At 36.4% G+C, this 26,868-nt stretch overlaps 1 protein-coding gene across 5 annotated transcripts; it reads right to left on the bottom strand.

Moving 5' to 3' along the window:
- Positions 1-5,804: 5,804 nt before the first annotated feature.
- Positions 5,805-8,351, bottom strand: LOC126626674 (uncharacterized). Of its 5 annotated transcripts, none has more exons than XR_007624802.1 (6): positions 7,913-8,351; positions 6,909-6,998; positions 6,773-6,800; positions 6,617-6,670; positions 6,299-6,427; positions 5,805-6,206 (listed from the first exon to the last, which is right to left on the bottom strand). XR_007624802.1 is itself a non-coding variant. In XM_050296081.1 (5 exons), exons 1-5 carry the CDS (start codon positions 8,079-8,081, stop codon positions 6,183-6,185), a joined length of 429 nt encoding a protein of 142 aa, XP_050152038.1. In that variant the 5' UTR covers positions 8,082-8,351; the 3' UTR covers positions 5,805-6,182. The 5 variants fall into 5 exon arrangements, 3 of the variants coding, with proteins under 3 accessions (XP_050152038.1, XP_050152162.1, XP_050152103.1); XR_007624791.1 differs by having other exon boundaries at positions 6,299-6,432; XM_050296081.1 differs by lacking the exon at positions 6,299-6,427 and having other exon boundaries at positions 5,805-6,270.
- Between the last annotated feature and the right edge of the window lie 18,517 nt (positions 8,352-26,868).

The following is a 26,868-nucleotide window of genomic DNA, read 5'->3' on the forward strand; positions in this document are numbered from 1 at the left end:
TGGTATTGAATTCACCATCTACAAGATTAGAACCTAAAACCTCTCATTTACAAGTGAAGAGGAATACCATCAAACCGCATATACTATTGAGTACTAATCAAATTTTGTCGAACATATTTCTCTAGTGATTCTATTACATACGTCACTAGAGACAAATTGTATAACATGTTACATCTACTCCTTAATTTAGTGCTAATCAAATAGTAGATACTCCGACATGTACAATTAGAATCTCTATAGAGAACATGAAAGCCTTGAGTTTAGTATAACATAAAATTATCAATAAGGTTGCACATTGAAATACACTTTCACATTATTTGATAGTATAACAATATAATACGTAAAACTATCTTATTAAAAAAATCTCGTCATGTTTATCAATAAGTTTCATACTTACGATTAAAAACTCCTCAAGGGTAGGGCTTAGTCTTAAGCAAGCCACTTCCATTTCCAATTCCCGGGGACAAGGATTGTCTGCCCTTCCATTTCTGGTGTTTTCCCGTGCCCTCTTATTTGTATGATCATGGTTAAGCCACGTCAACATTTTATATTACTATTCATTTTTGTCTTATTATTTATATAAAATAATAATATAAAATATTAAAATGACTTAACCTGACTACACAAAACATGAGGATACGGAAGGACACCATAAGTGGGAGGGTAAACAATCCTTGTCCGATTCGCAGAGCCATGAAAATGGTTTGATCATGTCACTGTCGAAACGTGTCCAACTTTGGTTCTCCCATCCATACGATCAATTTACAAACCCCACATCTTAATTAAAATCGTATTCAAATCAATAAACATTGAACAAATCACCAAAGGAATTTTATTTTAAACCAAAAATTTAATTGTGCCCTGACAGGACTCTGTCACCTGTCACACGTCACCGAATTATCCCTTGCCACCTGCCCTTGGTCAAAACTTGGTATCCCATTTTCTTTAGGGTTTCCAGTGCTGCCTCCTTGACGTGGCCGGTATCTGGTGGTTGTAACGTAGAACGCTTGTGGATTGCAGCCGACACGTGCCCTTTATGTTTGTCCTGATTTGTAGCCAATTCCAGAGTCGTGCCTGTCAGAACAAGTCTTCAGGTTGTGTGTCATGCAGTGCTGTTTGCCACGTGGTTGTTTAACCCTATCATCCTAGTAAACGCTTCAAATATTATGATTGGTGATGTTATTTTTATTTTTTTTCAAGTTATTTGTTAATTTTTAGTATTTAATTTTCTTTAATTTATTAAATTTACAGGCTGAAATTGAAAAGATGTATGTGAGAGATAAAAATGAGAGCGTAAATACTCTACCACAATATGATCTGTTACTTGGTATAAGATCTTGGTTGGTTTTTAATCTATTTTGCAGAACTATTAAGATTAGTATGAAACTAATTCTTCTTAACAGCTATCTGGGATGCTGTACATATTACTTCGTCGATGCTCTAAATATTTTACTTCGTCGATGCCGGTTTTTAAAGTTCAATACAAGTCGATCGTATACTAAATAACATATATATTGAAGGATTTATAGAAATTAGAATGGTATTACTTTAATAAAGTTTATATTATTTCTTGTTAAATAACTCGATTGTAAGGTGGAGACACTTTGAAATTTATACTGACCCACAAAATTGTTTAAGTTGGAGAAATTCATTAAATACTTTATGGGGCTCAATGTAGGGTAAATGAATGTCCTCACGTTTCTGCTATGTTGTTGTTTATCTTATGAGTTATTAATTTTTTAATTGGTTTGTTCTCCATTTTTTTCCTTATTCAATTGTCTGTAGGCAGCAGTTAGACAATCGAAATTGGTTACTGAGGTTTTTTACTTACAATATTATTACAGCTAGGCAGGATCTTCCTCAATATATCATATTATGGGAAAAAAAGTATGAAAACTTTAATTTTGTGCTAAGACAGAGACTCATCACCATGAAAATTTGAATTAATTAAATTAATCAAATTAATTTAATTTTTTTTATATAAATTAAAGAAAAAGAAAGATGGTAAGTGATGAGGATAGTGTTTGAAAATAACACTATATGTTTTATTTGTATTAGGCTGGCTTATCATCATCATTTTCAAGCATTCGTTTCATATGGGTAAGTTTGGAGAGCAAAAAGGAATTGAACCAATCTACACTGTTGGAGTGACGAAGCAGAGCAAAACTTGATTAGGTGATTTGTTTTCCGAAAGGAAATTTCTTCGAGGAAGCTATCACTTTTCCTTCTTTCCACCTTAGCATATATCGATCGTCGGATGCAGACGACCAATGAGTACTAGCATTGTGGAGCAAAACGAGTGGAACACGGTGGAGCTTGTTGGACTGAGCAGGTTTATTTTACTAGGGTATGTTGGGATATCAAGAGTTAGGAACATATGAAGGGATCAAATTGCAGTCATAATCATAGTTCATGTCGCGTTTAGGAATTAAGTTATACTTACATCAATGATGGTTGGTGGAATAGTGCATGTGAATGCTGTCAAACTCGTAAGAAGGGGGATGACCTATGGTTTTGGTTGCCTAAAGTCCAAAGTGCTACTACATTCAGGTTGCTAAAAGGACGTTTGTGATTAGTGTCTAAGTCCGATTCGTAGCCAACGTACATGAAGAGGAAAGCAGAAATATGTGGTAGCGAAATTTGACAAGAGCACTGGTATTGGAAAATTAGTATCAAGAAGACAAAGCACTTATGTAACATCCCACATCGCCTAGGGGAGTGATCCTTAAATGTATATTCCCATCTCTACCTAACACAAGGCATTTTGGGAGCTCACTGGCTTCGGGTTCCATCGGAACTCCGAAGTTAAGCGAGTTCGCGCAAGAGCAATTTCATGATGGGTGACCCACTGGGAAGTTGTTTATGAGTTCCCAGAAACAAAACCGTGAGGGCATGGTCAGGGCCCAAAGCGGACAATATCGTGCTATGGTGGTGGAGCGAGCCAGGGAAGTGATCCGCCCCGGCCCAAGATGTGAGAACTTAGGCCTCATTTGATAGAGAGGACTAGTTTGGGTAGGATTGTTCCCTATATATATATAAGGCATTTTGAAAGGAAGAAATGGATAACAAATTTCTTACTTTGTCCAAGTTGAGGTTACTCATGAAGTAAAAGAATCATCTCCACCCCAGCCCAAAAAGTTGAGGTTTATTCACTATATTAAAGACATTTTAAAGGAAGAAATGGATTACAAATTTAGCCTGAAGTAAAACAACCATCTCCATCCAAGCCCACCACGTCTGGCGATCCATGGGCCCAAGATTGCCTGACCAACCCATCTGCCAACGTTAGCCTGACTCCTTCCCCTAGTGTGATTTGACGTCGGTCATGTGCAATTTTTTTTTTTTTTTTTTTTTTTTTTTTGCGTTAGGGGTGTGCATTACAAGCACATATGAGATGAGCGTTGGAGGACCAAAAAGCGTGGTGGGTCCAGCGCTGTAACACACCGGTGTTTTAAAAATCGGCCTAAACGGCCGTTTAGGTACTGGTCGATGAGATGCCGCTCCGATTAGGTGCCAATCGGCAAAGAATAGCGGGGATGTGTTAGGCGCCCACCTGGGCACTCCTAGGCGGTATCTAGGCGGTGGTGCTAGGCGGTCTTGTCACTGTGTTACCTTTTTTCGAGCTCACAGTTGCCGTTCTCTCATTGCCTTCCACCTTCAATCACACCCAGACCTCATATCTCCTACAAAATCAAACGAGGAAGGAGTGAAGGAGAGAGAAGGAATGAGAGATAGACAATTTGTTGTGAAGAGGGACGGGGGGAGAAAGATAGCGCTGCAGAGAGTGAGATCGAAAAGAGAAACCGGTAGTCTGTAGATAAGATAGAGGGAAAGGTAGGGGTGGGTGCAGCTATATTCTCTAGGGTTAGTAGGTTTTTTATTAATTAAAAGGTTTTGAACTTTGTTTCAAGACTTGGAGCAGGCCCAATTTTAATTTTTAGACAAAATAAGACCCAATATTAATTATGGTCTTAAAAAAACTCTAAAGTTTTATACAATACTTATATTTTATAACAAATATTTATTTTGTATGTTTTGTATTTTTTTTTTCAACAAGTATGATTTTTGTGTGTAAAAATGGACTTATTTATATATTATATTATAAATTTATTTAAAAAGTACAAATCCGCCTAGGCACCCACCTAGACTCCGCCTAGCCATTAGGCGCCAACCCGCCGCCTGACTAGTGCCTAACGTTTTTTAGAACCTTGCAACACACTCAAAGCCTATGAAGGTTTAGGCAACATAACTCGTTTATATCCACTGGACCTTCAACAGTAAATAATTTGGACTGTTGGATTTTCAACGGTAAATAAATTTGAATTCAAAACCAACGACTATTACACATGGTGCGATGTGGCCCATTCGATTTATAACTACTATATCATCCAACAGTCTAGATTAAGCCGACACTTTTAGGGTTAAAAAAAATCTGAAGAAGAAAAAAAAGGATTGAGTCATTGTGCCCACGTGGCCAATATGGGTTGTTGGATAGAAAACAATTTGAATCCATTGGTCCTGATTGGTTGAAAATCTTATCGAAAATTTATCCACAAGAATTATGGATGGATAGTAACACATGGTGTGACGAGATTGGTTAGAAATCTTATCGGACATCATTTTTTACACAATCATGACATGTGGTGCTACGGCCCACAAGATTGATTGAAAATCTAATCGAAATCTATTCACAAACATTGTAATTTCGGATAATGACATGTAAAGTGACGAGATTGGTTAAAAATCCTATCCAAAATTAAACATAATATTAACTTTTTATTAATTCTTAAAAAAATAAATTTTTAATATCAATTGCTTGAGCAGTTCATTACCGAGTGGAAATGCACTCGGACAATTACTATTGACTAAGGCAATAATTGCTTATTGCCCAATTACCTGGGCATTTATTATCACTAGCCTCTCCGCACGCACTAACGTGTGTGCGAGAGGCATTTTTGTATCACGGGCGCTACGCGCCACTGAAGATGTATTGTGTTAATTTGTTTTTTTCATTGAAATTGTCAAGATATATTTTAAATGTATTTTGCAAAAGAAACTTTTTCTTTTCCATGCACGTTCTAAAAAGTTGTCATGTTTTTCGTTTTCACTTTGTGTAAAGTAATGATTTAAATGTTATTCATGCAATTGTCATACAACATGGGATTTTGGATGCAAGTTCCTACCTAAAGTCCGTGAACAATAGTGGTTGTCATTCACCATTTTAAATACAAAGAATGAAAGAAATTTCATGAAAACAGAATAAACAGTGTATATGCAAGTGATCAAGAAAAATAGAATTCAATATAAATTATTCTTTCTTTTGGTCAATATGAACATATGAAGACAATTAACAATGTTGTTCTATAAAAGAGAAATTAAGAGAAAACAGTCAATAGTGAGAGCCAGAACTAAAATTTAATAGAATCCCATCACTAGTAAAAAAAACACTTTGCGCGACGCAGGTCATTCGTCGCGCAAAGTAAAAAAACGTCGCGCAAAACTTTGCCCAACTCACCTTCGTCGCGCGCAAACCGTCGCGGCAAGGCAGTGACAGAAGGCTTTGCGCGACGCATGTAACCCATCGTCGCGCAAATCCACTTTGCGCGACGACGGGTTACATGCGTCGCGCAAAGTGGATTTTGCACGACGTAGGGACTTGCGTCGCGCAAAGTTGTTTTGCGCGACGTAGGAAATTCTTCGTCGCGCAAACCCTTCTTTTTTTTTGCAAAAATTATTTAATTTTTAATAAATATTGTAATTTTTTTTTAGAAGAATAAATATTGTAATTAAATTCTAAACAATAATTAATAAACCAAGAAACAATATTTATTTATAAAATATATGAAAATGTACATACAAGATGTTCGAATATAAAAAATATAAAAAAAAAAAACTACAACAAGTAGTGTTCTAATCTTGATGCATCAAGCTACTGGGTATCGACTAAGCGAAGTGGTTGGGAGGTCGAAGGTGGAGCAAGATCAAGTGCTGACATCAAGATTTGGAGGCTGAACATTTGTAAAGCTCGTAAGATCATACTCATCTTCTCGTCCTGGGCCGAAAACTGGGTTGCAATCTCGCCTTCCTGGGCTTCCCAGGCCGAAAACCGGATTTACAATCCAATTCAAAAGAATTGGGGTTTAACTCCATGATGTCCATTTTCGCTTTTGGGAAACGACCCACTAACTGAGCAAGCTAATTGAAATCTGAATTCCGATATCAAAAGTCAAACTACAAATACGCAACTGACCATAGAATCCAAGGGAGAAACTGCAGAGAAAGAAATAAAAAGACTTACGTCTATCTCCAGTATTGTAACCCCTAGCTTAACAGATAAATTTTTCTTGAACACATTAAACTTGGGAGCCAAATCCTTTGCAGCAGGGCCACCATCAACACCAACTTATGTCACTTCATACATCCTCCTCTTTACTTAACAAAAACAGAAAATAATATATAATTTATCATTACTGTTTCCTATTCTCTCCACTTGTATTAGTAAAACTCTATCTTTAACCTATCTAGACGCTGATTCATAGAAAAGAAAGATTGACGGATCATCATCTACTTGACAAACTTATGAGTATTAATTCCACACAAAAAAAACTGAGCTTACAGTGGCACAGTTAAAATATAGGTCTGGATTGGACTGCATTCTTTCATCCTTTTCCTGATACGCAACATAAAACATTAGAACATCTTCTAACTGACAGAAGATCCATACTTACAAGAAATACAACACATAGACAACTGACTCTGCGGTAGTTCTTACTTTAAGCACTTGCAGCATTTTGGTATGCCTTCAAAGATTGCAGAAGTGTTACATGCTATACAACTTATCAAGTATAAATCTTACTCAAATCCGAAGAACATAAAACTTTTTGAGAAGGTTGATTATGAGATTTTACACAATGAATTGCCATCCTTGACATCAAGAGTTATGGCTTCCTTGGCATGTTGAATGCTTTCATCAACAAGTTCTGCCTCATTGTCGGTACCTAGAAAAATGATGAAAACTTGGTAAGCATAATGACACACACATCATGAAAAACAACAGGAAAAACAAGTTGAGCGACAAAATGGTTGCCTTGAGCCATTTTTCTTTCAAGCATCGAAAGTTGACAAAGTATCTGCCTGTTTGGACCATGCCTCCAAACGCAATGCACATATCAATCATAAAATTTATAGTACAATGAATCGAGAGGTCACTGTAATAAAACTACAAAAATCTAATCAAGAAGAACCTTGCTTAAGGCAAGATTAAAGCAGTTCTTGGCTGAAGATAGATCTCCCTTCTTCTAAGTGCAGTTACCTAAACATAGTCAAGCATCTGCAAGAGATGGATTCAACTTAACCTACATCGCCGTTTATATTTCAGGAAGTGAACTGAAAGCATTACAAACATGCTCAACTACATGAAGTCACAATGCATTCTTACATCCTTTGAGAGATTATCCTCTGCTTCTTTTCTATAGTTCGGTAAAACATCCAGTATCTTTCCTCTAAGATATTCGTATTTCGCACATTGAGCCGGATGTTTTCTTTGCTCTGGTAAAAGACACAGTGTTTGAAACTTGAACTAATAAGATACAAATACAAGTGCAAAATAATAATAAAGGAATTAGCAGTGACAGCGATTCGAGAACACAATGTAGGCATTATCGTTACAGAAACAACACTTTTATCAGGGGGAGATTTTGAATTCATCAACTTTTTAGTCTATTTCTCAAATTTTAAGCTTCTATGTGTACCAATGTAGTCCAAAATTGGAACTTCAAAGTTGAAACGAGCATATCAACGAAAACCCACAAAAGAGAAAGGCACAAATCGGGTTTATAATAAAAGGGCACATAGGTCAGCTTCAAATGGAATTAACAGAGATTAAAACGAAATGGGTAAATGGAAAAATTACCAAGAGGAATGGAATCGAGGAGGTTGAGGGCAAGATCGGAATCGATGTTTAATCTGGAGATTTTGTCATCCGGGTCGGCCGGAAAGTAGGTGTCTCGGAGGAGGTAAAGAGCTTCGACAGCTCTTGCGGCTTTGGCCAGTGCGTCGTCTTCCACTGCTCGACTGCTCATCGCTCAGACACAGTCGCACGCAGAGCCAATTGTGAGAACGAGAAAGGACTCTCAACTCCAAGTTGTTCTTCAGAGGAAACCGAAGCAAACGACGTCGTCTGGGTGAGGAGAGGGGAGATTGTGAGCTTGTGCTGTGTGAAAATAAGCAGGAGAAGCACTCGGCTCTAAGCGTGAGCGAGACGGAGTGAGAGAGAGGGCGAGATGAGCAAGAGGGGAGAGAGACCGAGCGAGCCAGAGGGAAGAGAGAGACAGATGGGCGGGTAGCGTCTGGAATCTTTTCCAATTAAGCCCTAAAAAAGCGCCTATTTGTTTCAATTATACCGCCAAAATTTTAACAATTGCGCGACGCAGCTATAAATTATGAGGTCGCGCAAAGTGCTTTTGCGCAACGATCACATTCTGTCGTCGCGCAAAGTATATTTCAAAAAAAAATTTTATTATAAAATTTACTAAAAATTAACTTTATTCTCCTTAAACTTTTTTTTTTTACATAAAACCCACAATAATATATTTTTTTAACAAAATTTAGACCCAAGCTACAATAATAAATTTAAAGCTACTTAATAAATACACATACCATTCAGTTTCTTAAGTGTTATACATACAAAATAAATAAATTTAAATCTACTTAATAAATATATATATATATATATATATATATATATATATATATATATATATATATATACACCATTGAACTTGATGGGATACGCATTGTACAAAATTAGTTTCAATGATCCAACAGTCAAACTTGTTTATATATACTTCAAGATCACATATGCCAAAAATCACAAAAAAAAAACGTTCACAGATCAAGTGACGGGACAAAACTTTTCGACGGTTATAAACAAAAAAATCATGATTTAACGGTTATTTTAACTCTGATTTTGGTGATTTTTTACAGCTACACTTCTGGTTCCTATATGAATGCAAGTAACTAATTCGATCGTCAATTTAAAATATTTACACAAGTGGATACCATAAAATCTTATGTTATACTTGATGAAAGTATAAATAAAATCCAAGTGTTAGGGAATCTATCGTTTTAATGGGATACGCATTGTACGAAACTAGTTTCAACGATCCAACCGTCAAACTTGTTTGCATATGCTTCGAGATCGTATACACCAAAAATGGCAAAAAAAAAACCTTCAAAGATTAAGTAACAGAACAAAACTTTTCGACGGTTATAAACGAAAAAATCACAATTTAACGGTTTGTTTAACTCCGATTTTGATGATTTTTTACAACTACACTCCTGGATTCTATATGAATACAAGGAACTGATTCGATCATCAATTTAAAATATTTACACAAGTGGATACCACAAAATCTTATGTTATACTTGATGAAAGTATAAATAAAATCCAAAGTGTTAGGGAATATATCGCTTTAATGGGATACGCATTGTACGAAACTAGTTTCAACGATCCAACCGTCAAACTTGTTTGTATATGCGTCGAGATCGTATACACCAAAAATGGCAAAAAAAAAACCTTCAGAGGTTAAGTAACGGGACAAAACTTTTCGACGGTTATAAACAAAAAAATCACGATTTAACGGTTATTTTAACTCTGATTTTGATGATTTTTTACAGCTACACTTATGGATCCTATATGAATACAAGGAACTGATTTGATCATCAATTCAAAATATTTACACAAGTGGATACCACAAAATCTTATGTTATACTTGATGAAAGTAAGAATAAAATCTAAATGTTAGGGAATCTATCGTTTTAATGGAATACGCATTGTACGAAACTAATTTCAATGATCCAACCGTCAAACTTGTTTGTATATGCTTCAAGATCTTATACGCCAAAAATGGAAAAAAACAAACCTTCAGAGATCAAGTAACGGGACAAAATTTTTCGACCGTTATAAAAAAAAATCACGATTTAACGGTTATTTTAACTCCGATTTTGATGATTTTTTACAGCTACACTTATGGATCCTATATGAATACAAGGAACTGATTTGATCGTCAATTCAAAATATTTACACAAGTGGATACCACAAAATCTTATGTTATACTTGATGAAAGTATAAATAAAATCTAAATGTTAGGGAATCTATCGTTTTAATAGGATACGCATTGTATGAAACTAGTTTCAACGATCCAACCGTCAAACTTGTTTGTATATCCTTCAAGATCTTATACGCCAAAAATGGCAAAAAACAAACCTTCAGAGATAAAGTACCAGGACAAAATGTTTCGACGGTCATAAACGAAAAAATCATAATTTAACGGTTATTTTAACTCCGATTTTAATGATTTTTTACAGCTACACTCTTGGATCCTATATGAATACAAGGAACTAATTCGATCGTCAATTTAAAACATTTACACAAGTGAATACCACAAAAGAAAAAGGCAATGCAAGAACCCCAAAAGAAAAGCAAAAGGAAAAAAAAAAAAAAACACTTTGCGCGACGTATGTACACCTACGTCGCGCAAAGCATCTTCGCGCGACGTAGGTATTCGTCGCGCAAAGATATTTTGCGCGACGCATGTGTACCTACGTCGCGCAAAGTTTGTTTTTTTTTTTTCTACATTCCACAGTTTTAACTTCTTGTTTACCCCTTCCACTTTTGCCTTAAAATTATTTTTTATTAAGGACCTAAATGATGAGACCACGTGTTCTAAATGGTAAATGGTAGAGACTACACCTAAAATGATTACTAACCACGTAATAGAATAGTGGTTTGACAAAGCTGTAAACTGGCAATTTGTAGTTTCCTCCTCCCAATTTGGTGAGAAATGAAATCTATCCATTTTTTAGCACACATCAATCTATCCCTAAATTAGATCAAATTAACTGAGCAATTTGCAATTTCTTAGCTTTTGTTTCCCTAAACCTATCAAAATCCTTCATACTCTTAGTCATTCATTCCACTCATTCAATTGTTCAAAACCATAACTCAACTTGTCAAAAATAAGCATTGACAAAGATAATTAAAGAAAAACATAAATACACAAAAAAAAAAATTCCAAACATACATGTAATCAATAAATAGTTAATTAATTAATCAAATAAATACAATACCTGAAGGTGAAGATGGTGAGGGTTGAGAGAGATGGAGGGTCTGAAAGAGAGAGGTTGAGTGTGAAGAAAAAGGCTCTTGTGTGTGGTTATTTTATAAAAAAAAAAAGTCGTCGACTTTGCGCGACGCCACATACGTCGCGCAAAAGCAGCTTCGGCGCCAAAATCTTGGTTGAGATTCTTGGTTTGGCGGCAAAATCTTGCGCGACGCACAAAACGTCGCGCAAACGGCTTTTGTGCGACGATACTTTGCACGACAAAGGCTTGCGTCGCGCAAATATGTTTTGCGTGACGTAGATGTACCTTCGTCGCGCAAAGATGTTTTGCGCGACGCAAGCCTTTGTCGCGCAAAGTGTCGTCGCGCAAAAGCCGTTTGCGCGACGTTTTGTGTTTAGCGTCGCGCAAACATACTTTGCGCGACGAAATTTGCTGCGTCGCGCAAGGTTCCGTCGCGCAAACATGTTTTTGTACTAGTGCATGTTGCCTTATAGTCGATCAAACTTTTCTAATTCGCCGCGAAGTGAAGTGAACATAATCCTGATTGTTGAGAAAATCAAATTCAATTTAATAACAGTTAATATGTAGCCACAATGGATTGTTGTTATCAAGTTATTAACTTGATTAAACAACCAAGTCATCTCCTTTTTGCCTCACAAACATAAGCTGATGAAGCTAGCTAGCAAGCAAGTACAATTTGTCAAGCTTAACAGCCTTTACGCACATAAAACACCTTTTCCAAAACGCCTAAATATATTTTTTTTGACTTCAATGCTTAAGCCACATGAAGCTTATAGAACAAAGTTAACATGAACAATGAATAAAATGAGAGGCAGATCTATGAACAGCAGGAAAAAAAGGAAATCATCAGCGCTAAATTCCTCAACTTAACTATGTCGAGAGTTATTGGACTGAAATAATGCCAACCATATGACAGAGAAACAAATAAAAACGTGTAAATTCATAAATCACAGTTTTAACTCAATCAAATATTATTCCAATGAAAGTTGTAAAATGCAAATAAAGCCATTTAATAACAAACTGTTTCAACCATTTGACTACTTGCAATGTAGAAAAAGAAATCTGATACTCATACATAACTGCTCTATTTGTCTCTCTGCAAATGACAATTAATAAAATGGAAAACTGAAGTATACCTTGGCTAATTATTTTGGGTCGCCATCTCCAATTGCTCCAAATAAAAAGTAGGAAGCGTGTGAAGGCAAAATTGGAGGCTTGTCTTGAGTTCTTGAGTTGGCACTGGCGGCCGTCGACCACGTCTCCTAACCTGTAACGTGCTAAATTTATCGATTCAACAAAGAGTGTTTTAACTAAATCTATATTTATAATTTACCTGCAATTTGGCTCAAAGCTCCTCAATTTCTTTCTTTTAACGCTTGAGAATAGCAGCATCTGTTAGAATCTGCCAAGAAGGACATAGGTTGAAATAATAACAATTAAACATATGATAGAAATAAAAGAACAATTTCTTTGTCCAACATATACAAACTTGGGAGAATATGAAGAATTAATCCAAAAAAGATTGCAAACAAAGCCAAGAGAGAAATTTAAAGTACATCAGAGAAAGCCAATAAGCTTGCAATCAATTAAAATTGCATGGCATGTATAATTAGTATGTTCAATATCTGATCAAGACTAACAAACATGTTCAAAGAACAGGGGTGAGGGAAGGAGGAGAGTGGTAGAATAGCATTTGACTTGGTTTCAGAAGAGAGAGAGAGATAGAAATAGAGATGAAGAAAGAGAAAAAGGTAAAGAATGAAGAAAATCCAATCGAGTTGGATACAAATTTGTCTACAACTCTCTAATCTCCATATGTGCGAGAACTAATAGTGACCATCATAAAGGCTTTAAGTAAAAGCAACCTATTCCCTAACATGAACCAACAAAACTGCATTGCCCAATACATGCGAGAACTAATAGTGACCATCATAAAGACTCTAATTAGAAGCAATCCATTCCCCAGTATGAACTGAAATACAGTTACAATATCCCAGAGAATCAAATATGTACAATCTACTTACAGTGAACTTTGGCAAACTAATTCATATCACACATTCATATCATACATACCTGAGAAAGATTATTCCCACCACCATAGCTTTGTTGCTTTGGTATGTGTTTTCACTGAGAAGAAAAGGAAGCATCATTATTCAATTTAGTCCCAATATACGTAAGGACGATTATAATAGTACAGAGAATAAAAACGCATAAATTAGCAAAAACTCTACTATTCTAATCCTAATCAGTTCATGAGCACATATATAACGAATGTGCCATGTCTCCCATTATAACTAAAAGCCCCCCCAAATAACACCAGCCAACCATACAAAGCCACCGGCCACATCAAATAATAGGCGCGATTTAGGTAACCAAATTTAGAGAACAAATTTCAGATAATGAAATTCAAATAAGTCAAAATAGTAGAAAGTCTTGGCAGGACAAAAATCAATAAAATACATAGACTAATGAAGAAAGAATTGGAAAATGAATTATTATAAACAAAAACTCCCTAAAGCTAAAAAAACAAAATCCATTGAAATTAAAATCTACAAAAATAAATTTGCAAAAGGGATGGCAAAAAAAATTATTGATGAGGGACTGAATGTAGATGAGACCTCTCCTTTAACTCTTGAAGATCAATGCTATCAACGTGGGTGTCAAGAAGAGGAAGAGAGTAGTTTCATTTCCTGTAAAAAATGAAGAAACAGAGCATTAACAAACAAACGCACGAATCTCAAAGGAAATTGGTAAGAAATAATCCCAATTGAGAAATTAATCAGAAACCATAGATGAAAGTTCAGAAACTTAACAATGATTCTGAATAGAACCTTGAGTACCCGCATTGTTTTTTTAACCAATTCAACCAAATCTTTAAACGAAAGAAAGACAACAGAGAACCCAGTTAAGGAAAAGCCTTAAAGAATCATATGGTAACCTATTGAGCCTCTTATTGTAATATTGATATGATAAACATGCTATAATTTGTGTTATGTTAAGATGATAAACATGCTATAATTTGTCTGAATCAAAATTCCATTTCAATCCTTTTCTGATTGAGAGGATTTAAAAATCCCCGTGTTCTAAATTTTTAGAATCTCTAATCACTGAAGAATTACACTATATAGTGAATAAATTTGAAGAAAAGCTTCAAAGTTGTATATAAAAAACTTTAAGAAGAACGATCGCAACTCACACGGCCGTGGGGATTTCCATATTGCTCCTAATAGATAGTGTGGATATTCGAAACCGTAAGAAACCGGGAACTGTACTGCTCAATATTCGGGTACGGGCTCAGGTTTAACTGTGGAAATTCCTTGTCCGATCTAATTTGTTTGAATCAAAATTCCCTTTGAAATCAGTGCAACAAACAAAAGTAATACATAATTCAAAAGGTGGTGTACTTGATTTTGATAAGCCCCTAGCATGCAGAGCAAAAACCCAGGTTTAGCAATGATGAATGCAGCAGAGACAAAATTAAAACCAATTGTAATCAAATCGAAACCCCAACTAAACACTCGGGGTATTCCAATGTCCTTTCCCAGCAATGAATTAGAGATGGACCAAATCAGTGATATGAATTGGTGAAAATTGGGTGAAGAATAATTAAATTAAGGTTGAGAAACCCTAAAAGCATGCATTTTGTTGAATGAAAAGTTGAAATCAAAAGCTAAAAGGTAAGGAAAGTTGGGGTTAGGGATATGCACAAAATGGAAAACTTACTTAAATATTGCGATCGGGAGAGAGGGAAGCAACGGCCAAGAGATTGGGCTCCTGAAAGTAGGCGTCCGGGATTGAAGGTGTGAAGAAGGATGAGTTCCAAGCCGCGTCCCGGAGTCTGGTTCCGAAAATTGGGCTCTTTTCGATTATTCATTTGTATATAGTGGTGGTATGTGGGTAGTTATTGTGTAACCTTCATCTGAACTTAGCTGGTGGGAATCATAAACTGATATCTAGTTTTGATCGTGGGAATCGTCAAACTCTCTCGTTTCGATCGTGGGAAGGTGAAGTATAACTGATAAACTGAGAACTGTCTATTCCTTTTCACTTTCCTCCCGCATTTCAAATTCTGGAGTTAATGTTTTTACCTTTTTGTCCCTCTTTTGGTATTAAATCCTTGATTTGCGCTCTGTCATTAAGTAAGGGTATTTTAGGGGTTTAGAATGCTTCACCAAATGGGGCTCTCACTTAATATATATAGATAAGAGTGGAATTGCTCTTATTGTGGCATTCTACTAGTTTGAACTTTGAGTTGCATATTTATTTCTTGGATAGTACTATTTGCACACTCATTTTTACATTCCATTGTTAAATTATGGTCATTGATCTTCTTCAATTTATTCGATACAACGATCGAAAATTTAAAAAGGTTGTGAGAAGTAACATAGGTGTGTAGATAACACGACCCTTCTTCTTTTCCTTAGCTGCATGAGAGGTAGGAAAGAATTTGAACGAGTGTGAAGGCTTTGAACTTATGCTTTTGGACAAGGAATTTTAAAATTTCATGAAACTTGGGCTTAGAAATGCTATAACAAAAATAAGATGGAAAGATTTGGAAGTGATTATATTTGTTGACCCTAAAAACTACCAAGCATACGTGGTGTGCAGGCTGAGTAACTAATGAGCTAACTACATCATTCGGTTGTATGCGGGGCGTGCCAACTCGCCGGCCGAGCTTGGCCGAGGAGTAAAATATGTTGATGTTTCGTTGAGTGCGCGGCTGACTTCTCGATCTTACGACTGCGACCGAGAAAGGAACATTTTCGACCTTCAGGTTCTAAAGCCTGAAGATAAGGCTACTAGTTCTGCGAAGTTTACAAATCGTCGGTGCCAGATTCGGTCACAGTGAATATATTCGTTAAAGTATAAGCACGCTGAATCGACACCATACTATATGGGCACAAGTACTCAAAACGAATGTACGTCTTGATTGTGAAAGTGGTTCGGCCATCAAAATGCCGACTCTAAAACCTACTTGTGAATAACCAATCATAAACAACTGGGCGTTCAATATGCCGAGCCCAGTAATTCGTAACACCTTACTTCACCGAAAAGGCTAATGAGATGATGTCTGCCAATAAGGACTCGAAAATCCTTCTCGACTGAGACTTGGATAGATAACTAGTCGGCCTCGATGCAATGCTATTTATCCAAACTGAAGGTGCTTCGCGGTCGACTGATTCTACGACAATATTGTTATTTATCCAAACTGAAGATGTTCGTCGGTTGCCTTCACAGTGCTGTTTATCCAAATTGAAGATGTGTCGGCGAAAAAGGAAAATAAAAATCTCAAGGTTGTTGAGAGGTTTTGTGAAAACGAGGGTTTGCACATGGCAGTTTGTGTGTTGAATTAGAGGGGTTTTTTCTGTTGCCACTGCCTCTGTATTTATAGGGACATATGCGCGTTGGTTGATAAGCTGATATAGGCTTCTGTCATGTATTAGAACTCCTCAACTAATTGCGTCAGATAAGCCTTACTATTCCCAAGACTCTAAACTTAGCCAAAAATGCAACCCAATTCAATCCTTGTGCTTAGCCTTATCACATCAAATCCCAAAATCACGTTGCTTGGATAACCTTCACCTAAACAACCACCAATTATATATATCTGATAACCTTTCACACGGCATGCAGGCTAACCTTCTGCCACATCACATCATCATTTCATTATCCCACCTATAGGCTAACGCCTATCATAACCTTCACATCCCAGCCATGCCACGTGATAAGAATCCCAACTCAAACTGTGTTTACTACCAGATCACAAATATAGATTGCATCCTATTTATCTTGGATAAGAAAAAGCCAAGATAATTCATATTAATTATTATGATAAAAACCATAATATTATCCATTAACAATAACAAAATCATCTTCACTTTTCTATCTGACGGTTGGAAGTTATGCTCACTCTACAGCCTCGATTGCTCGGGCAGATAGTGTAAAATCGAGTCTAAACAATATTATATAATACATGAGAATTTTTAAATGACTTCGCGAAGGTTTCGATTTTAAAATTCTTTTATTCATTGCTTATGTAGTTGTTTGGGCCCAAAATAATGGTTTGGGCCGAGTTCTATTCTCGGCCCGGAAGGTCTTACGAAAAGTTATCATGGATCGTTTAGTTCATGGGCTTCCTAACCTAGGTCGGCCGAGTCTTGCTGCAAGACGAGTAATTGAATCCTGGCACAATAAGGAGTCTCAGCAAGATATAGATATTGATAACCCGAAAGTGAATGCAGCTTGGTAAAGGACCGGGTTCATAGTCATAGTGAAAATAAGATTGGTCGAGATAATGTTTGGTTAGAATAAGGAGTCCTAATCCGAGTAGGGATATAACTCGGTCTAGAGAAGACATGATGCTATAAATAGAGGAGGTTGTGCATCATTCAAACCCCCTTCAATTCAACACACAATTGCCCTGCGCAAATTCTCTCAACAACCTTAAGACTTTTTCCTTTCTTTTTTCACCGACACACCTTCAGTTTGGATAAACAGCACTGTGAAGGCAACCGGTGATATCTTCAGTCGGCATAGATAGCACTGTTACCGTAGAACCAGCCGGTCTCGCAGCATCTTCAGTCGGCATAGATAACACTATGTCGAGGGTGACTGGTTATCTATCCAAGTCTCGGTCAAAAAGGATTTCCGAATCCTTATTGGTCGAGGTCATCTCATTAGCCTTAGGTGTTACAATTTATTAGGCTCGGCGTATTGCACGCCAAGTAGGTTTATGATTGGATACTCTCAAGTGGGATTTAGAGTTCGGCATTCCGACGGCCGAACCACGTTTATTGTTAAGACATATATCCGTTTTGAGTATTTGTGCCCTTACACTTTGGTGTCGATTCGGCGTGAGTTTACTCTGACGAATACCATCACTATGACCAAATCCGACGACGACGATTTGTGAACTTTGTAAGAATAGTAACCTTGTCTTCAGGTTCGAGAACCCAAGAGGCCGAGACGTGTTCCTTCCTTGATCGCAATCGCAAGACGCAGAAGTCAGTCGCGCACTCAACACAACATCAGCATATTTTACTCCTCGGCCGAGCTCGGCTGACGAGTTGGCATGCCCTACATTCAATCGAATGATGTAGTTAGCTCATAGATTACTCGGCCTGCGCGCCACGTAGGTTTGGTAGTTTTTAGGGTCAATAGTAGTACTTTCATAATATTTATGTACTACTTGACTTATTCATTGATAATTCCCTTGTAGTGAATTTTTAACAATAAAATTTGCATTTCGAACACCAAATGAATTATACAGTACTGGTGTTGATGTGGTGCTTGGATTTTTTGTCTTTGGGTGTGGTTACTGTGGTAGTTTGCAAACAAAATGGGGACGGGGCCACTTTATACTTTTGGTCCTTGTAGTTTGATAAAATTTTCACTATGGTCATTTTGTATTCAAGTTTAGCAATTATTCATGTAGTTTCCTTATATTTTCAAATTTAGTTTCACTCGCTAATTAAATCAATCAAAATTAAATATGAAATTTTGACGTGGCAACATGTGCAGTTGTAAAAAACGCCTACATGTGGGACATGCACTTGCAGGTTAAGTTATCTTCAATTTTAAAGGGTTAGCACTTAGCGAAATTGAAAACACTAAGCATGCAACACTGTACACACACACATACACTCCTCTTATCAACGATTGGAATGTTTTTAATTTCCGTTATAGTTCAATTCAGGTGCTACAACCGGGTGCCACTCATGTTGATCCCACCGAGGAACTTGCTTAGCCGATTATCTTCATGAGTGGATCCTAATTTCATGTTGGAATGAAAAATTTTGCTTCATTTATAAATGACAGATCTCAAGCTTAGCTTCTCTTAATGAATAAATCAATACCTGATTGTGACGAACTCATTTTGTGACTTAGTCCACATCTCTTTCAAAATATCAATTTGTATAAAAATAAAAAAGTTGGCCTGTATTTTGTTAGATTAAGAATATAAACGATAACTGATTCACGAAACCAAACAACCACATACCTGAGGAAACCATGACTGCTAGAATTAAGGAAAGAGTCTTCTGCAACTCGTCAGTCTATTGATGCAATTTCTCAACAATATGGGGCCTAAGGCTTTCTGTATTGCGTATCAATTGAGAGTGCAGGGACCCTTTATTTATACTTCATGTATTGATGATCAATAAGACGATTTCGACATAATATATCAATCCTTATCGAATTCAACCTTATCACTTACCTGAGTGTTTATATCAGTAAACACATACAAATACGTATGTGTTTATCAAATCATTAAAGCTATGAAACCTGAATGTACACGCACTCTGATAGCTTACCAACAGTGTTATTCTAAATCTCTATGATCACAACCTTTAAACACACGTGAAACAGGTGTGCAGCTCCAATAAGTCTTACATATTTCACATCTTCCAAGTTGGAATGCTTAGAGGCGCCACTCTAAGCTACCGGGCCTTATATGATATTAGGATATGAGGGCAGGCCTAACAATGATTCATAAACCAATTGCCAGTCAAAACGAGGGCTTAGCCCAACTGACTAAGAAAGGCTTGGTATCTGATTAAAATACGACTTAGCAAGAATAGGGTTTCCATTTCATGCCACCATCAAATTACAATTAAATTACAGCAATGGAGTTTGGTTTATGAATTTGTATTGACTCCCTCTATTCTCCATGATGGTCCACACAGATAACTTTTGACCATCTTTTAAAGTCCAGAAAAATCAAAGAGATCCAAAAAAAGGAAAAAAAAAAAGAGATAGAGTGAATATCCTCAAGGAATTTCGTATTGCTGATAAGGAATGTGGTCACTGATTCCGTCGAAAGGAGTTCAAAAGATGAAGAGAGCATGTAGTAACCACCACCAGGAAAAGGCTTGTGTAATTCCCGATGAAATTTTGTATGTCTATAGCCCCTTCAGAGATAGATTAATCAATAATATATCGGTGATTAATACAAAGTACGTGTGTGCATATGTTTTCCCAGCCTTTTTATTTTCTCGATCCAGACACCAAATTGACTTAAGCGCCAAAAAGCTTTCTCAAAAGTTTTCTCAACCTTTTCCTCCTTTTCAACTACTACTACTACTATACCACCTTTGGTCCTTCTCTTTCACACAGTCACACTTAGTCACACAGTCTCACGGTCACACCCACAAATACAGACACAGCATGTGACAAGCTCGTGGATTATGCAGGGTAGTGATCACAGTAAAACCTTAGGTCCAGATCGTTTGTGTTGTCGCCCGTCCTTTGTTTAGTACTCAGTATATAAACATTTTCAAATGCATTCTTATCTTCTTCTCTTTGCAAACGTTTGTTCTTAACGCAATGCCCATATGGTGTCGATAACGATAGCAAAGTATATGTTTTGACGTAGTATCGATACAAAATATGTCCTCCTGCACAAGAGATCGTTACTATATACATACCCTAATCATATTGTTAATGAACAATACAAATTTATAATATAGTACTGTTACCGATGTTTGAAATTTGAAATGTGTGGATGGACAAGCTGGCTTTGAGAGGAAGCACAGGATGAGTAGCTAGGGGGGGATTTGACATTTACGTGTTGTTTCTTTCCTGCTGGGCCTTTCTGTGTTTCTCTTTCATTTTTCTCTCACAGTCAGTCAGTCACACAGCTTCTTAATTTACACAACTTTCAAGACCTGTAAGAACTTCGAAATCTGGAGCCAGTATCGTCCTCTCCGTTTGTCACTCTGATATATACGTGTACAACAAAACACATTCAACCTTGAAAGAGAGAGAGAGAAGAGAAAGAGCCAAATAAGAATATGTAAGAGCTAGAAATTTAAAGGTAGGTCTGAGTCTCACTAGGGTTTTTCTCAATTTGGTGGTGAAGTTGGGTTCACTAGGCATGGCAGCACATCTTCCGGGCACCCCCATTTAGATAAAACAAGGGGATGATCATGATTCCAAATTCTCGATTTTATTAATCAATAGTTATATTATTCTAATTACAATATTGCACATGATTTCATTCAACTTTTTAAGGGTAATTATTCCTCACCATGCCAAGAAACTACAAATATTAAGTCTCCCAAAGGGCCTTGTTTTATGTGTTGTACCTTTTTTACTTGTATTTTCAACTTTTAATCAAATATTACTTAAACATAAATTTACAATAAAACGACTCGTAGCATGAGTTAAGTGAATAACCAGTTGGATATGCAATTAAAGATTTCGTGGTTAAGTATTCAACGATCAAGAATTCCAGTGCATACTATACACTAATCAATACCAGACTAACGTCAATATTTAGGCCATCATTGTGTGAATTTGGTGCTTGACATTATCACTTGAAACTTGCAAGAGCTAGCTAAGGGCATAGCCGTATATAGATATGGACCTAGTTATATATCAAATTGGTAGATAGGGTTTCCATTTAACTTACATTAAAACAACCCTCTTCATATTATATGCAATTATTTCTTCTAGCTAGGGTTATGATTGAAACAAATTGTCCAACCACGATAGTGTAAAGCATGTGTGTTTAAATAAACAATTCAAGGCATTTTTCAGTGTTTTTTTCATAAGTCCAACTTCTGCAAACCCTAATTTAAGCTTTTCTTTCGCTTTTGCCATGACTGTAATATCAAACATGCCACAGTGTATGGTCTATTGCCAGTAAAGGCTCAGTACTTATGCAGCTTGTGATGGGAGAAACAAAAACTAGGGTTCATAAATTAACCTATCTACCCATTATTCCCATGTCACCAATTTGCAAATATCATATATACTTTCGACTTATTGAACTGAATACATGAATGTGACAAAGAGTAAAAGAAAAAGGTAAAAAGATGTTACCTAGAAGGGGTGAAAGCGAAAACGACGACGTCGAGACATGTTCACAGGCACAAAAAGGGAGGAACCCAGAAAGGTCGGGGAAAGGTAAAAGGGTTAAAAGGAAAAGTAAAAACAAGAGAATGGACTCCCTCTGCCCCATCTGTCGGTCATCGCCTCGAACTCCTCGCCCTGTGCACCTCAGCTCTAAAGTGACACGCCAGCCGATGGTCCCTTTTTTTTAATTTCTTTTGACAAATCAATTAAAAAATTAATTTTGTTAAAAACTAATTAATTAAATTTTATGATTTCGCATAAAAGTGACAAAAGTATTAAATGGGGTTACCATTATCGGGCAGCTCAATCCCTCAACTACTCCTCTGACTCGCTTCATAGCTCCTCTATTTGTTTTGATTCCATATTTATTTATTTTTTATTTGTTTATGGTAAAAAATATTCTATTTACCCGACTAGTCATTGTTATTTGATTATGTTTTCAGTTTTTGATCATTGTACAATGATAGTATCCTACGGTAAAAAATGGGTCATCGATCTCTAGGCTTACACAGAGTAGAGTCGTATCAAATGGTGGGTGATTTTTTTTTTTTTTTACTTTTTGTGGTACTAATTCTCATGCTTCATGCTTGTACGAGGAGACTCATCTGCCAAATCCGACGGTGGTTATCATATCATATCAGTTTCATCCATCAAATCTAACCTAGTATAAACATGTTTTCTTCTTTAATTAAGCTGTGATTGTGCAAATTAATATAACAATCTAGTATTATTCTAGATTTTTATTAAGAGTAAGGCGTTGTAGGTTTGATCAATGTATATGAATAGTGTTGGTAGAGGCAGATTCAGGATTTGAATCTTTGAAGGTCTCGACATTAAAGGTTCATGTTTTTAAGAAACATAACGCTAAGTGTGTCAAAAAACTTTCAGTTTATTTGAGCATTTCATCACACATATAGTTTTGTAGATGACTATATATAGCCCCACCAAATGTTCGACCAAAAAGCACACTGAAAGATTTATGTGTTGTTTCTGTCTAAAAAATTTTGCATACTGCAAGGGTTATTTCTCCACTCACCCTTCTGAATATTTATGAATCTGTTATTGTATATGATAAGTTCAATATCAAATTATTATAACCGACTTGTTATGTGAGTCTTCGTAAATTACTCACCCTTAACATAAACATTCATTTTATCCAAAAATTGAAAAAATAAATAAATTTGACACTGTGCGTGACTGTGGCTAGACACAGTAAAGGAACTGAGGGAGGGAGAGAGAGAGAGAGAGAGAGAGAGAAGGAAAGGGTGCATGGGGTCGTGGTCATTTCTGGAAGTGAGAGATGAGAACCCAGCCAGTAGGGTCGAGTCCGCAACTATGTTTTTGTCTTTTTTTACAAGGCCTTTATTACTCTTCTTATTATAAAGTTTTTTTTTTTTATATTTATAAGTCACCTCCCCCTCCCACCCCATACCATACTAACCATACCATATCATCATTCTCTACATTCTAATTCATCATTATCATCCTTCATCTATCTCTCTCTGTCTCTTTCTCTCTCTAAACTCCCCCTTGAAGATAGGCGAAACTCTTGGGGGACAAAGAGATAAAAGAGATCAGAGAAACAAACACACGCATGCATAAACACTCACTCTTGGATTTACATACATAATTGTTGCTAGGGTTTTTGAAGATGTTGAAGAAGAAGAGGAGCTTTAGCTTTTGAGGGGAATGTTGTCTGGCTCGAGGACTCTTTTCATATTGATCTATAATCCCCTAGATCAACAACCTTCATATATATCTATATGTGTATGTATATGTTGCGTGTATCAACTGCATACACAGAGATGATCAGGTGAATTAGTGTCGTCGGACCAGGCTTCATTCCCCCCAATTTATGGCTTCCGATCTATACAGAGATCCCTTTTTTTCCAGGGCAGAGGGTTTGTTCATCTGAAGGTTTGGTTTCTATTTCTTATTTTTATTAATTTGCTATTTTGGGGGTTTTTTTTACCGTCAGTTTAGAATTCTGGGTTTTTGTTTTTAGAGCAATTAAGGTTGTTAGTGATGTGCAGATTGGTGTAATGATGGAGTATTTTGACTATTTTTGTTTTCTTTTTCATGGACTGCATAAAAAGTTTTGATGATTGCTGGATATATTTTTCATTTATTTTTGCTCTTATTTGAATCATCATGGTGTGATGATTGTGGCCTAATACCTCATGATGCCTTCCAGTATCTGATCTGTCTGTTTCTGCTATTTTCTCAGATCTGGCCCCCTTTTTAATTTTTTTTTCTAAAATAAATTATGTTGGTAAACACTCTTCTCTCTTTCACGTTATAATTCTCTCTCTTAGGGTTTCGTGGGTCTAGATTTATTAGGCGACAAAATATCTAAACAAATCTTTTAGAAAATAGCATTAATTTCTTGCTGAGGAGAACCGGCAAGTGACACCCTTTCTGACACTGTTTCAAATGCGAAATGCCTATTTTCATCTGTCAATATATATAAAATAAAAATTAGCTTTCCTAAACAGTACACTTATCTGTTTCTTACTCATAATCTAATGCTATTAGTCAGTAATCCTTTTTAAGTCTTGATTATAAATTACAAAAATGCATAAATAGATTAGTAGTTTCTTACTTTCTCAGATCAGTTCCAACCTTGTCACTTTACCTATTTGCTTTGATGATGTTTTTGTTAGACATCTCTTATTATCTTGAACTTGTTTCTTTCCAAACTTGATCAACATACGAAAATGTGGATTCAGCAGAAAGTACAAATAATATTAATAACTTTGGGAAAGTGCTTGTCCAAAGGGAAACCTGTTCACTTGCCTTTTTCTTTAGATTATTGTCTTACACTAATTTGAAACCCTTATCTTGTTTATCTTGGAGTTACTGTGAATGTTGTGAACTTGTGATTCTCAAAGCTTTAGTCGCCCACAATGTCTTATCCCCACCTGGGTTTTTGTCCCTTTATTATGGCCTTATATGACTGACTGGTTGTTCAAAGAGTCAATGGAGCTTAATTAGAACCCAACCACTGCTGAAAACTAAAGGTGAGTAGTTTGATTACATGAACATTTATTTTATTTTTCTGTAATTTTGTATACTAGGCAAGAACAAGGCGCATTGTTTAGGTGTGCAAGATGTTCCATCAAGTTAAAATATATCATAACCAATTTGATCAAATGTTTGTGAGAATTTTCTCACGTTTAAGAATTCCCTTTGTATTCTTGAAGGGCAGCTGATTAATCCCAGAGTTAAAATTGTTTGTGGTTATAGAGGAGGATTTCGAAACTTGATCTCTGGCCTACTCATCCCCGCCTACCCTCACCGCTGGATTAACCCCAGTGGCTTAATCCCGGACTTAAATTGCTGCGTAATTAGTCCAGTGAAATTTGTATACATCTCCTTTCATTACTTTCCTTCATATTTGCATCTATAATTAGCTACTTTAAGAGAACCTCTAAAATGAATAGAGGGAAGTAAAATGGTTGAATACAAGGTTTTGGAAGAACATATATATGGTAAATGCCACTGCTCTAATGTTGCCCCAAGGGAAAAAAATTTCAGTGTGCCAAAAAATTTGGGCTGGTACATCATGTGTCATAGTACAAGTGGTTGTAAATTTTATTTTCAAGTATCTTACGACATTTGATGGTGTTTTCAACACACGAAAAATTTCTCGCCCTAGGAAACCAATCTCTCTCTCTCTCTCTCTCTCTCTCATTACACACACTCTGGAGGAAGACCAGCACGTTCATCTTCAGATGCTTGATATTATTAATACATTGGGTCTCCTCGTGTCTCTCTTTCTAGATTCTCACTGTTATTTTACCTGTGTAATACCCTGCTTGTAACAAAAGTCAATCCATGAAAAACAAAAGTAGCTGGTTTTCACAAAACCCTGCTTGTACGAAAAGGCAATCACAAATCTATTTCCTTGTTTTCATTGCATGATTCTTCTCATTTTTCTTAACCCTCCTTACTTAGTGTTAATTGGAAAGGGATTAAGATTAACGTATGAATGCCGACTGATCACACACACTAAAGTCCCTTTTGGGAAGTTGAATCTTTTTTGACCTTTGCAAACATAAAAGTAAAAGCTTTAGTATTGCTTTCTTTGTGCCCATAATTTTCCAATCACACACTTACACAGAGAGAAGAATGAGATGAGGTTGGAGTCATAAGCTGTCCTTTAGGGTGAACTCCAATGAAAGCTTTTTGTGCATGACCACAACTTTCAATGTATAATTGGGGTGTGATTATTCCACTTGACCAAGACCCCTATCTCTATTAGTTAATTATTTTAATTAAATCGTTTGCAGAGGAGTACTTTGGATAGTTATTCCTAGCTCAATAGCTAGCTATTAGGTCGATGTGCATCGGAACTTTGGGCTATTGGGTTGGTCCTAGCGGATGGGAACTTGTGGTGGACCTCGTATTCGTAATAGCTCCATACATATATAGGTACTGTAGTACTACTTACTATTGTTTGAACTAATTGAATCCTCATCGAGTCATGTATTCGTAAAGGGTAATAAAACTGGCTATCTAAAAGCTAGCTAGGCTGCTTTCTTGCAGCAGTATCTTTGAAGTACTGTAGGATCCAAGGCAACTTAATTTGGTTCAACTTTATTCCCTCATTAATTCGCAGGATTGACTGGCTAGGAATTGTTCTTTGTTCCTGTAGCTGAGGTTTGAACCCCTTTTTGAATAGAGATCTGGCGTTCTGTAATTTGATCTTTAGGCCTAAATATGCCAAAATTGTGCCTTTGTTCTTTGCTAACTAGGCTCAACTTTATTCTAGAAGAAAAAATGAAAACACTCCAAGAAAGTTCATATGAGCAAGTGGCCCTTTACCACAATGGTGGAGAGTAGTGTTGTCCTTGCACCACGACG

This window comes from Malus sylvestris, chromosome 1 (assembly GCF_916048215.2).
Source record: "Malus sylvestris chromosome 1, drMalSylv7.2, whole genome shotgun sequence".
Classification (NCBI taxonomy): domain Eukaryota; kingdom Viridiplantae; phylum Streptophyta; class Magnoliopsida; order Rosales; family Rosaceae; genus Malus; species Malus sylvestris.

Coding starts and splice junctions, on each gene's coding strand:
- LOC126626674 (XM_050296081.1), bottom strand. CDS start 8,081: ATGAGCAGTCGAGCAGTGGAAGACGACGCACTGGCCAAAGCCGCAAGA. Junction 6,999..7,912: donor CCTCGATTCCATTCCTCTTG/GTAATTTTTCCA, acceptor TCATTTTTCTAG/GTACCGACAATGAGGCAGAA. Junction 6,671..6,772: donor AAATGCTGCAAGTGCTTAAA/GTAAGAACTACC, acceptor GTTGCGTATCAG/GAAAAGGATGAAAGAATGCA.